At 31.3% G+C, this 13,038-nt stretch overlaps 1 protein-coding gene across 1 annotated transcript; it reads right to left on the bottom strand.

Annotated features, from left to right (window-relative positions):
• Positions 1-2,016: 2,016 nt before the first annotated feature.
• LOC104886998 (bifunctional TH2 protein, mitochondrial) lies at positions 2,017-10,852 on the bottom strand. The gene is made up of 6 exons (XM_048638933.1): positions 10,622-10,852; positions 10,418-10,526; positions 7,269-7,532; positions 3,557-3,857; positions 2,819-3,037; positions 2,017-2,660 (listed from the first exon to the last, which is right to left on the bottom strand). Exons 1-6 carry the CDS (start codon positions 10,798-10,800, stop codon positions 2,281-2,283), a joined length of 1,452 nt encoding a protein of 483 aa, XP_048494890.1. The 5' UTR covers positions 10,801-10,852; the 3' UTR covers positions 2,017-2,280.
• Between the last annotated feature and the right edge of the window lie 2,186 nt (positions 10,853-13,038).

Raw genomic sequence — 13,038 nt, 5'->3', positions numbered from 1 at the left:
TGGCACGCCCCGAGGAGACTTTTAGTCAAGGAGTTATGCCTTTCGGAAAATTGCACTGATTCTGCTGGAATATGCCACGCGTACGCGCGGATCACTAATCCGCGTATTAATGATTTATTTAAGATTTTCCTTATCTTGTAAATTACTTTCCAAGTCATATTAAATTATTGAATATTTATTTAGAGAGGTTTTCATTCTTTCTCCTCTCCTCCTCCCTCCCACGTTATTTTCTTTTTAGGTTTAGTTTTCTCTCCTCTCTTTCTCTCTAGTTTTTTAGTGTAAAGCCTAGGTTTTATTCTTTTTCATTAATTCATGAGTTCTATTGTTTTCTTTCATTGATTTGTTTAATTATGTTTTCTTTTATAGTTTTAGATTTCATTATTTATTTCATGATAGAGTAGTTTCTTTTATCTATAGTTAAGTTGAACCCTAGTATGATTTAATTCATGATTGTTTCTTTAAATTCTCATATTAATTATTAATTGTTCTTGCTTAATTGATTGTGCATATGTCAATACTAGATTAGGGATAACTAGTATTGTTATGATTCCATTGTCTTGATCACAACGGGAGTTGGATTTTGATGGATTTGAATATTTCAATTAAGGACATGAAGTTCTCCACGGGAGTAGGTAGAACGGATTGTTAGGAAATTAAAGTGTCGTGTTTAATGTCTTTAATTTGCATGATTCCACGGGAGTAGGCTTGAATGCATATTAGAGAAGCCATAGATACTCGGGAGAGGTTTATGGTACTTTATAGGGTGTACTTTTCCTTGTGAACATTTAATTTATTAGTTTGAGGTAGAAATTATTTTGTATTATTTCGTGCTAGTGGGGATACTTAACTGTAGAGTCTTTTATTTTTATATTGATTAGTATAGTTTAATTCCACCATTATTCTTGATATTAATCTCTCTTAGTCTTACCATTATTTAAGTTCTAATCATAGAACAACTTTCTCTCTGTGGGATCGACTCTGACTTACCCTACTACATAGTTAGGAGGATTAGTTAGGTTATTTATTTTTGTTAGGTGCGCGACACGCCTATCAATTAATAAATGAAATTTTTTCTTACCCGGGCATGGCCCGGGCCTAATAACTAGTTAATCTTTTAATTAAAGCAAAACATTCCCATATATACCACAAACTTTAAGGAAAGATTTCACAACACATACGAGGATAAGACAGGCTAAACTAAAGGGAAAACATGAAGATGAAGATTGTTACCTCCATGGTTCCTTGCTTCAATCGGAGAATTACATAACTTGACGCCAGGACATGTCCTGAATCTAATGAATTAAACTATAATCCCAAAAGGGGTTGGCTAGTCTAAGGCTAAGCTACGTTAAGAAAAGAGTAATTGTATCAAGATGTTGCGTGATGTTTGATTGTCTTTTGCTTCATGGTCCTTACTTCTTCTATTTTATAATTCAATGTGATACGTAATTTCCATACTTTCTTGGAGGGAAAACATTTGAATCATCTTTGATTTGAATCTCAACCATCTTCTGGAGCTGAATAACCGTAGCGTTGCACGTACTTCCGTATGTGGATTCATCTCATGATTACTCTTTAACAGCTCGTATCTTTGTCATTCTTAAACTTTCCTTTCCTGATCATTTTGATGGTATTATTATATTGAATTTGACTTATATTGACTTCATTCAATGGGCTTCATGCTATAAGTGGGCCTTTATATTAAGGTGAAATTAACCCTTTTGAGGTCGAATACAATGTTTAGTAATAAATACTATCATACATCTAAAAATGGTGGTAACAACATCTATGGAAAAGGCAACAGACCTGCTGACTGGGTAGCAAACTGTGATCATTGCTTAGTAATGAGTTTAAATTATTTGACAGGATATCTCATCTTCATATTTCTAAGGATGATAAATTAGGTATGATTCTGAAGTAGAGGGACACCGAATTCTTTGTATTAAAATTTACCTTATATATTTAAAATAATAATAGGAAATTATAACACTAACAAGAGCATGAGAGACTAAAACATTTTCCCAAACAAATCAATTGATTAATGGACCTTATATTAGTCCACTAATCAATCTTTATTATGACATTATTAATAAAGAACATACAACTTTTTTTTATCCACATGTAAACACCTTTACTTACAGAGTAAAGCAAAACCATGTAGAATCCTAAGAAGAAAAAAATTAATGATAGTACAAGATGAGGACGATACGACTATATATATCACAAACTAACATTATTGATTTATATCTCGATCTCATCCTCAAAAGCTATAATTTTACCTTAAGACCCCAAAATGAATGCCTCCATTTCAGCCCAGTAAGTGAAATTGTAGATAACACCAGGGCTGGGTTTCCATGATAATAGAGATGTTTGTTCCTTGTATTCCATCTGCTTCTGAATCAAACCTTTGAACAATGGGACAAATGAAACTAAGAAGTGCTCCTCAAGGTTTTTAAAATTTACATTTGATCCATAAACAACTCCTATGTTAGCCTTGAGTAGGCAAAGCAAATCACCAACTGAATCTCCAATATACAAGCTGAACTTCTTGGCTTCATTATCATTTTTCTGCAATATATTGTTGAATGCTTCAAGTTTATCAATGGAAGATTCAACTGATCCTTTGTTTCCAGCGTGTGATATCTTATCAGCCAAACCTCCTGGTAACAGACATAGCAACTCGCTAAAAGAATGACCATGAAAACCAAAAGATCCCAGATTTCAACATACCAAAAAACATAGATGATGGTTGGCCTAGTGATAAAGTATAGTATATGAGATATAACACAAAATGATACTTAAAACTTACGTACTTTACCTTTTGTTAAAGCTGACTTGATACTATCATCACTCCAATATGCTGAAATTACGTATGCACTAGCATCCAGATTGTCTTTCTGTAAAACTCTCGATGATAAACTGATACAACCACTTTCAGCCTCAAATTGTCCAAAGCTAACATCTTTTGGAAATGACATTTTCTCTGATTCAGCAACTGACCCAAAAGCTGTTTGTATTGCCGCGAAGCTGTATTCTCCTACAAAAAACAATTAATGTAAATAATTGCCGATGAATGACAATTATTTGTAAACGTGAACGTGTGTTTTTAAAATATAAATGTTATTATATAATAAGGGACCAAAAGGAGAAATATTGAGTCCTAAAGGCACTTATTGCTCCAGTCCCTCCGTTCCATAATATAATTTTTGTTTCATTTTTCATAGTCCAATTGTACAATCTTTTATCAAATATTCTCTTTAATATTTATAAAAATAAATCTTGTTAGATTCATCTTAATGTCAAATGTGAAAAGTCAAATATTACAACTATTAAAAACGGAGGAAGTAGTTTTTTTTTGGAAAAAGAAGGTTGGTCAAGTACCCTTTATAAAAAAAATTTAAATAATGTAGTACTTAAAAAAAAAAACAAGCATTTAAAAAAAATATAATAATTAAATAAAACGGAGTAGCCCTTAATAACCCTTTTGTGAAAAGGACCACACAATTAAACCCAAATTAAACAACTTTCTAACTTGAGGGTGTTAACTTCTGTTTACCTGGAGATGGAACTTTTAGAAGTTCATTAGATATAAGCTGCTCATAAGCTGCAAGACTTTTCAAATCACTAGATGACTTGCTGCAACAGAGGTCAAAATCTGAAAGTAAAGGGAAGTTGAAACCTGTAAGCTCCTTCCATAGAGGAACCACAACCTCATGACCATCTATTTGTTGTGCTAAATTGAACTCTGTCTCGTGTTGCAAACCCTGCTTAAAAAGCTTCTCAATTTCGTCAAGTTCTTGTTGGGGTAGTCCTGCACTTAGCTTATCGAGATAGTCATCCATCTCTTTAGCACTTCTCTATGTTTTAGAAGAAATCACGGAATGTTAGTTAGCTGCTTGACTGATCAAGAAAATTTTATTTAAAAAGGGGAAAATGTTTCTTAATAGTCACAATATATTATAGTAGCATATTTAGGGCTACTTTGGAAAGAAGGGGGAAAAGTAAGAGGGTGTATTGACTATTGAGAAGAATACAAAAGAAAAATGAGGTTTTTTCTTAATTAATGAATAGTGTCTGTTATAGGTCACAGTTTAGCATAACTATTACTCCATCCATCCCATAAAGATTTAAACATTGGTTGGGGCGTGTAGTTTAAGGTGATAAATTGTAGTGTGTTTATCAAAAGCTATTTTATTTAAAATGTAGATGTGATATATAGGAGTTAGTGGAGTATTTCTAATTGGAGGATAAAGAAAGTTGGATAATTCATGATTGATAAAGATAAAATGTGGATCAAAGGAGGTAAAAGAAATAATCTAATAATAGTGAGACTATGCCAAAAACTGAAAGTGTTAAAACTAATTTGGGACAAACTTGAAAGAAAAGTTTTCATAATATACTGGAACGAACAAAGTATGATACTTGGGTTGCTCCTTTTTATACAATTTTTTCCTTGCTTTAGAGTGCCACAAGGACGGAGTGAGAAACGAGGATCTCATAAAACTTGTACAGAGCATTTTGAAAGGTAAAACCTAAAAAGATCGCAAATTTTGATAAAAGAAAACCTTGAACTTAATTTTTCTACAAAGACGAACGTTGACCATTTTTTCCAGTATTAACCACGTATTTTTCGGCGTTGACTCATCAATCTCTATTATATAAGCCAAGGGAGGAGGTGTGGTGTCCTCTTTTGAAGTGACTAAAATATCCTTAATTATCTAATTAATGGAATGAAAAAAATTACAAAAGCAAATCATTTAAAAATTCTCATTCCAACTTGCCATTTAAAACAAGTTTAAAATGGTGTATGCATCAAATACTTCAATCAAAAATTAAATGGACAAAATATTTATACCTTAAAAAAAAAAGATGGCATACATAACGTGCAGATGAAAAGTCTGAACATTCACTACCTTTGATACTCTTTAATTCAGTTAAACCAACACATTATTTTTGTTCTTTCTGTTCAATATTCATTCACAAAAAATTAATGTTAACAATCACTCACAACCTTGATTTTTTATTTTTTTACATTAGCAAATTAATATATCTAAATTCATTTAACTGTTGAATTTTTCACATTTAAGTTTAATCATAAATAAAGTACGAATGGAGTATCTAATAGAATAACAAAATTTGAAATTAACGCACGCATCGCGTGCATATGAAGGCTAGTACCTACCATGTTGAGTGCACATGACTTGTATTTCTTTAGTTTAAGCCAATTTCCATCAATATTCTCACATATATACAGAACCCGAATCGAAAATATGGGTTTATATATGAGTATTATGGAGCGAAGTAAGGTGACACATACGAAACATGAGTCCCATGCGCAGAGGGGTAGATGAGGGTGTGCAAGAAGTCCAACAGGACAGGGCCCCCACAATTATAAAGGCCCCAAAATATATTATTTTGAAAATTTTACTTTATATTTGAAAAAATCACCCTTGTTTTCCACCCTTAATAAATTTGTCAATGATTTATCTTTAGATTTTCAACTTTCCATCTTTAGAACTCTAACTTTTCATCTTTATTTTCTATAAATTTAGGGGCCCAATTTTCATGTTAGAACCGGGACCCCAAAATCTTCAAGATGGCCCTGCCCATGCGCTACATAATTGGTATATCGAAAAAATGGGTCAATATTGAAAAAATGAGTCAAGGTTATTCCTTGCAAAAATAATTTTATTTAAAATGTTTCTTTAGTCAATCTTTTTTTAAAAGATTGTTTTTATAAAAAAAAACTTGTATTTAAAAAAAAAAAAATTGACAATTTTTTTTTTTAAAAACAACAAGTAATAATGTATCAGTATCATAGTGATGTGTTTCTAAAGCCAACTATATATGGTTTAATGTTAGTTCCTTGACCAAAAAGTGAGCTTTTGTTTTTATTATTGGTAGGCTCAAGAAGTATAGAAGTAAATTGGTATAGGAACTATTTAGAGATACGGTTTTTATAACCTATATTACAAGGCATAAGTTAAGAGTGTAAAAATTTATATATAAGATATTATTGTAATAAAAAAATTTCGTTTCAAAATCCAACCAATTCAGATTAAAAAAATCTTACATGATTCTCTCTATGTTCAATATCTATCCTTATTGAGGATCAAAATGGACCTATTGGTTATAAGATTCTATTTCCATCCCTATAATAGAGTTTGATTCTCATCCCTTGCAGGGAGAATTCCCAATTTCTCCCCCTATCTTGCAATGGCATTCTCTTTATTTTAAAAAAAATATTTATCCTTATTTATTATCTCCAAAATAGAATCTTATTATACTATATTTTTTAATGAAATTGAAAAATTCTTAACATGTGTCTTGTGACATAGGTTCGGAAAGTCTTTAGAAATACCTTTAATTTTCTCGAATAGAATTTAGAAAGCATACCAAGTAAAAAATACTTTATTTGTATAATAATAGCTAAAACATTAGGTAAACCATACTGATGTGTTTTTATTAAAAAAAAATGTCCTACTACTTATCTTATATATCTTCGCTTTTTCTTAGACTCAACATTAGACAAAATCCTTTGTTTCAAACAATCTACTTCTCTATCTTTTCAATTATCTCTATTATATAAGGGAATGAGGGAGGTATGATATTTTCTTATAATTTTACTGTCCATTAGTAAATCGGCTACTATCAAGAAAATGGGGAAAAACAAAGTCAAACCAAATATTTGCTTCATTAACCACCTAATAACATCTTAATTTTCACAATCACTTGCCTTAATAAGTGTTGGAACTAATTTTTCAGATAGAAAGTAAGATTGCGTTTTAGAAATAGTGATCAACTAAGCATGGAGTCCTCTTTTGAATTACTCCATATTTTAAAATCCAGTTTTATATATGTGTACGTGTATATTTCATGAAAAAAAAACTAGAAAATAATGTATTTATGATCAATTGAGGACACTGATTTCATCCCGATAATATCGCTGACCTCAACGGCGCAACTTAGTTAAGGCGGGCGGGCGGGGCCTCAACACGATACCCCCTCCCTCCTATAATTTTCTAAAAAATTCCAAGGTAAAATGTGCTAATTTAGTAGAAATTTGATCAAAGTTTTCCTTTAATTTAGTCCCCTAATTTTTTGGAATAACTTAATTTGGTCCCCTTGAGAAGAAATCTGTGGCTCTCCCCCTATCCGTACGCCCTGTTATTTCATTTTTAAACACGTAATTTTTGCGGTAACAGTAATGTCAATTTTTGCACAAGTAAGAGGTTAAGGGTTCAAACATTGCCCCCTCAAATTTTTACCAAGTTTCGCGAATTTTGCGGCTCTGGATCTTCAGATGAATTGTCTATAATCCACCTCTTGTATCTGTTAGCTTCGAGCTCTTCTTTGCTTAACGCGAGCTTAACCTCCCAACCCAGATAAGCATATAACTTTATGCAAGGCGTCATTGCTGCAAATATGTAGGCCGTGACTTTCGTTCTCGCTGTAGTTAGCAAGAAATCAATATAGCTTATTGTTGCTTCATTCTTGGGAACACTACCTGGCTTGTACTCTAAACCCAATTCCTGCAATGTTCGCAGAAGAACAATATGTCTTCATTAGACAACTTTAGCATAATTGTTAAACCGCTTACGTAAATGTACTATATAGGTACTACCTTTATCTCTTTGAATGGTTGTTACAGACTTAAAGGGATGAAGGGAGTAGTCCACAGCAGCCAAAATATTGTACTTAAAATCGAACGAAGGATGTTTTACACAAATTCATAATAATAAATATTTTTGCATGTCACATAAAAAAATATAATTTTAATTTGACATACAAAATATTGTCAAGGAAAGAATAAAAAGTTTATTATATAATTTTTCTTTTTTTATTGAACCATTTTGTTTTTCATGTTTGCCTAAACGCTTTTTTCAATGTCAATATCTCTAATTGCGTATAAGTAAATATTATAAAAATTTGAATTAAGACGAATCTAACAAGATTTCACTTAATTATGTTTTTTTAATTCAATAATGATGTAATATAGCTTAACAAAATTGATTGATATATAGCGTCAACCAAAAGGTACAATTAAAAAAAAAAAAGTAGAGGAGGTATGAGATTGACTTTCGTATGTCACAACCACACATAGAGAGCATGGCAAGGATTTGAGTCAATTGAATTTCTCAAGCTCTAATGATTAGTAACATAGCGTGAATTAGGATCAAATCAAATTTCTAGTTCAATGGAATCTTAAAAATATATTCAACACTACATTAAAAAAATCAGCTTAAACCTTTAATTGAGAAGATCCTATCACAAATGTCAAAAACTAACAATTGAGGTAGAGAATGAGGAGAATGAGAGGCTAGGAGACTAGGACGATGATATTTAAGTGCCACATACTTTTTTTTGGAGGAGAATTTCAATACGTCAGTTGGTTCAAGTATAAAAATAAAAGGCTACCACTGGTAAAAACAAACTTTTTTGGCTACTAAATAACACTACATAAATAAATCAATCTAGCAACAATTAAAAGTTAAAAATTATTGTTATTCATAAGATATATGTTGCCAATTCGAATTGGCAACCAATTGAAAGCAAAAAATAATTGTTGCAATTTGTTGCCATATGAGTTTAGCTACTAAATTTAAAGAAATTTTATTGCTCTATTACATTTATTCAAATATTTTTGCCATATTTATTGCTACGTTTGGCACATGCGTTACCAACTCTAGCAACGAATTAATAATTGTTGATACATATTGCAAAAATTTATTAACATCATTTGCTAAAAATAAGAAACAAACTATAATTATTCTTTAATTGTTAAAGACATACACATTGGTTGACCGTATGTTTTCCGTTAATTGTTTGATTATATGAGAAATGAGTTTGGGCAAACCAATAAAGAAGACGTTCACTTACAAGTTTGAAGGATGTTCATACAAATAGCAATTGAAAATACTAGTATGAGAAGCTCCTTTAACTTATAAGGTAGTATTTTAGCTCATCTTTCTTCGAAATGAGACACAATTCAAGAAAAAATTGATGTTATTTCAGCAACAAACAATAAAATATTTAGTTTCCAACGACAAGAAATTAGACATCTCTTTCCATTATTTGTTTCTAGATGGCAACCATTGAAAATATGATGTTAACTATCAACAAAAAAAAAATTAATTATTTTTAATGTCAACAAATGAAATACTGATTGTCGTAATCTGTTGCTAAATGACAACAAATTAAATTGGAAATATGATGTTATCTAATAGCAAATAGTAAAATGAAGTGTTTCTATTTCAGCAAATCAACTATTGGTTGTTCGTAGTTTTTAGTAACAGATCATAAATATGATGTCGTCTAATAACAAATAGTAAAGTTACTTATTTCTTATGTGAACAAATTTGTCGAAGTTTGTTTTTAAATGGCAATAAATTGAAAATATGATGCTATTTAGCAACAAATAACAAAAACAATTGATTTCCTATAGCAACAAATTCAAAATATTTTGCTCTCATTTGTTGGAAATTAGAGTAAAAAAAATATAACTTTATAATAGGTAACAGAAAAATAATCTGATGAGTTGATACTATTTATCAACAATTCATCGAATTTGTTGCCATATTTTTTTTATAATGCTCTAATTTTTGTATTGTGAAAAGAAATAATAAGACTATAACCATGAGAATTCCCTTTAAAATTATTATCTTTATATTATCTCTATTATATAAGGGAAAAGGAAGGGGACAGCAAAAATGGTAAACTCTTTTATACTACCCTTATGTAATAAATACAAATTTACCATCTTTTACCATTATACTCTCAATTAACAGAAATATATGATTTATGAATAATTTTTCGTATATATTATTACGTAATTGATCTTTTGTTTGTTTTCGCACGCATTCTTTGCATACAAGACTAGTACGTTATGTTGTAACTTTTGCGGGGCCATTATGGAATATTAGGACCATGTCATCTAATGCTAAACCCTCCATTTTTCTTTTCTTTCAGTAATGGAAAAAGCAAGGGTACAAAATTTATTGATAATTAAAGTACTTGAGGCTTTTCCATATCTCCTTGAATACTATTCTTATGGCAAAAGTTAAGGGACGCCCCGGACGCTAGATAAGAAATATATTGTTCTACTTAATTACTCATATTTATATAAAATAATATAATAATGTATAATTCCAATACAATGTATTTAAATGTTTTGCATTGGAATTAAATGTTTTTCCCTTTCCTTTTGAAAAACATTAAATGCTTTGCATTGAAATTATATATTATTCTATTATTTTGTATAAATATGAGTAATTAAGTAGAACAATATATTTCTTATCTAGCACCCCAGAACGTCCGTTAGCGGGATCGTATTCTTATATAGTTTGCATTGATTATGAAGCTAGGTTGAGGAAAATAAGGTGCAATGTAGAGCGACAAGGTTTCCAAATATTCCAACCTTAAAGAAAGAAGCATAGCTTTCGATGTATCGGATCGAATCATCTCCCATCTTTTGGAGCTTATTTTTTGTGTCTGCATCTGATGCATACTCATTAGCTATATAAGACCTGATCAAACAACAAAATAAATCAAGCAGTGAGCTAATAAAGGCATTAATGGAACTATGGAAGCTAGCTAGGGATGGTGATTAGTAGTTACTCACGCTTGAGCGTAGGCCGTGAGGTAATGGATATCTTGGTAGAGATAACCTTCAAAAGTCTTAACTGGAAGATTACCTGCAGCCAAAGAGATGATGAAAGGAGTATATTGTGAGAATATGACTTGACCTTTGTGCTTCTTCCATAACTGCTTAGAGAAGTTCTCATTGTTATTCTCAGCCATGATATATATTATAAGAAAGATGAGTTGTAAAGATAAACACGTTTTACGGAAATGCTGATAGGAATTGTGTGATTTGGAATGTTTAGCAGTCACCTTATATAGGCGCAAAGAAGGACTTGCACTTAAGTGTATGCAGTGTATGTAGAGAATGGTGTCCCTTCCTTTAAGCTAGAACATTTTATCATTTTTAGAGTCCATGAATTTTAAAAAATGTCATTTCATTCATTAAATCGTGCAACTTTTTTTCCCTTTTCAAAAAACGGTTATTGATGATTTTGATCTTTGTACTACAATCCTTAATTAATGATGTACTCCCTCCGTTTCCTAAAGATCTTCCCTCTTTCCGTTTAAGTGTGTTTCCAAAAGATATTCCCTTTTTTATTTTATTCCTTTTTTGGATTTTTTTCCCCTTTTTACCCTCTCATGTCCCTATCATAGGTCCACCATTACATTATTAATTCAAGTTTACTCTCTTTCTCTCTCCTACCTTAACCCTTTTTATTTGTTTATTTATCTTAACCCCTTTCTCTCTCCTATTTTACCAACCCCACACCTCACACGGCACACCCCACACCCCACACCCCACACCCCACACAACTTGATTCTCATTGGTATCTATAGTAACATTAACAAGGAAGATCTTTAGGAAACAGAGGTAGTAACTTGCTTAAGCTTTAAGAGATACTATCAGTTTGTTTTTAATCATTGATTTAGATATTTTACTGGTTTTTAGTTGATGTAGATAATCATGAAATTTTACTTTTTTAACATGACGTAGATGTTGTTCTTGTTGCTGTGTGTATGTTATTTATTTTGAAAAAAAGATTAAACATGTTATTTTCATTTTATTGTATGTTCTGTTTATCTAGAAAATATTCTCTTTTAATACTTATATTTTCTTCTATTATATCTTATGTTATTGTGACCCATGCACTTTTAAAGAATGCAAATATATATATATATATATATATTATATATATATTATATAATATATAATAATATATATATAAGCATGTATTTTTTTATCTGATATGTTGTTTAAAACTTGTGTTCTTCAATGAATATATATGAAACATGTTATTTGATTTGAAACCATATTTTCTTTTGGTATGTTTTTTCATTTGATTCTATTGTTATTTCTCTTCATCTATGGCTTTCCAATTCTTGTGGGAAAAATTAAGTTGTAAGTTGTGTGACAATTGAACTAATTATATACTCGTTAACAAGAAAATAATTCAAATTTGTTCTTTTAATGTCAATTGTATGTTCATTTGCTATGTACTCATTTCATTACAACTGTGTTCTTTTATCAAATGGTAGTTATACATATTCTCTATTTCGAATTTTCTTTTCTTTTTACTTAGACAAGTTGTTGGAAAAAAAAATGATTTTTTTATGAATGGTATGTTCTTTTCAGATGCACAATGAACATTATTGACCTTGGTGCAAGTTTTATCTCTTTGAATGGTTGTTACAAACTCAAAGGGATGAACATTATTCTTTTTACTTAGATATTAAAACTTTTTTCTAAAAGTTAGGAATCCTTAAAACTTTTTTCTAAAAGTTAGGAATCCTATGTCTGTTGGAGTTTATAAAAAAGGTTTTTAATAAACTCAAGAGTTGCTTCAAAAGAGAATGTGGAAAGTCCGACATTGAAAGAAATAATAGGGAGTGTAAGGGTTTATAAACATTAAACTTTCTATACCCATTGAGTTGTGTAGCACAAGGACTTTTAGTGGGCATGTGGTGAGTGGAGTTACCACACGCACCCGCCCGGTCCGGGCCAGGGCCATGGGCCTTGGGCTTTGGGCTTTGGGCTTTGGGGAATTAACTTAACTAAAGTTTTGGATCAAAAATCTGTCAGTATTATGACCGTTTTTAGCCAGTATTAAAGTTACCGTTTTTCCCATTATTTTCTCCCTTAATGAGCCGTTATTCCTAATTTCGTGCCATATCTCCTCCCACTAAGTGTCCGTTGGTAACCACGTTTTAAGCCACTTTCCGGTTTTATTCTTCTATAAATATCAAGGTTACTGTTCTGATTAAACACACAGAAAAATCATAAATACTTCTTCTTCTCTGCTTTCTATACCCATTGAGTTGTTAGCACAAGGACTTTTAGTGGGCATGTGGTGAGTGGAGTTACCACACGCACCCGCCCGGTCCGGGCCAGGGCCAGGGCCAGGGCCATGGGCCTTGGGCCTTGGGCCTTGGGCCTTGGGCCTTGGGCTTTGGGCT

The sequence above is a fragment of the Beta vulgaris genome, chromosome 2 (genome assembly GCF_026745355.1).
Source record: "Beta vulgaris subsp. vulgaris cultivar EL10 chromosome 2, EL10.2, whole genome shotgun sequence".
Classification (NCBI taxonomy): domain Eukaryota; kingdom Viridiplantae; phylum Streptophyta; class Magnoliopsida; order Caryophyllales; family Amaranthaceae; genus Beta; species Beta vulgaris.
Note: the sequence above shows the minus strand (reverse complement) of the source record. Positions and strands in the feature narration are given on the sequence as shown.

Coding starts and splice junctions, on each gene's coding strand:
- LOC104886998 (XM_048638933.1), bottom strand. CDS start 10,800: ATGGCTGAGAATAACAATGAGAACTTCTCTAAGCAGTTATGGAAGAAG. Junction 10,527..10,621: donor CTCACGGCCTACGCTCAAGC/GTGAGTAACTAC, acceptor TTGTTTGATCAG/GTCTTATATAGCTAATGAGT. Junction 2,661..2,818: donor CAAGTCAGCTTTAACAAAAG/GTAAAGTACGTA, acceptor GTCTGTTACCAG/GAGGTTTGGCTGATAAGATA.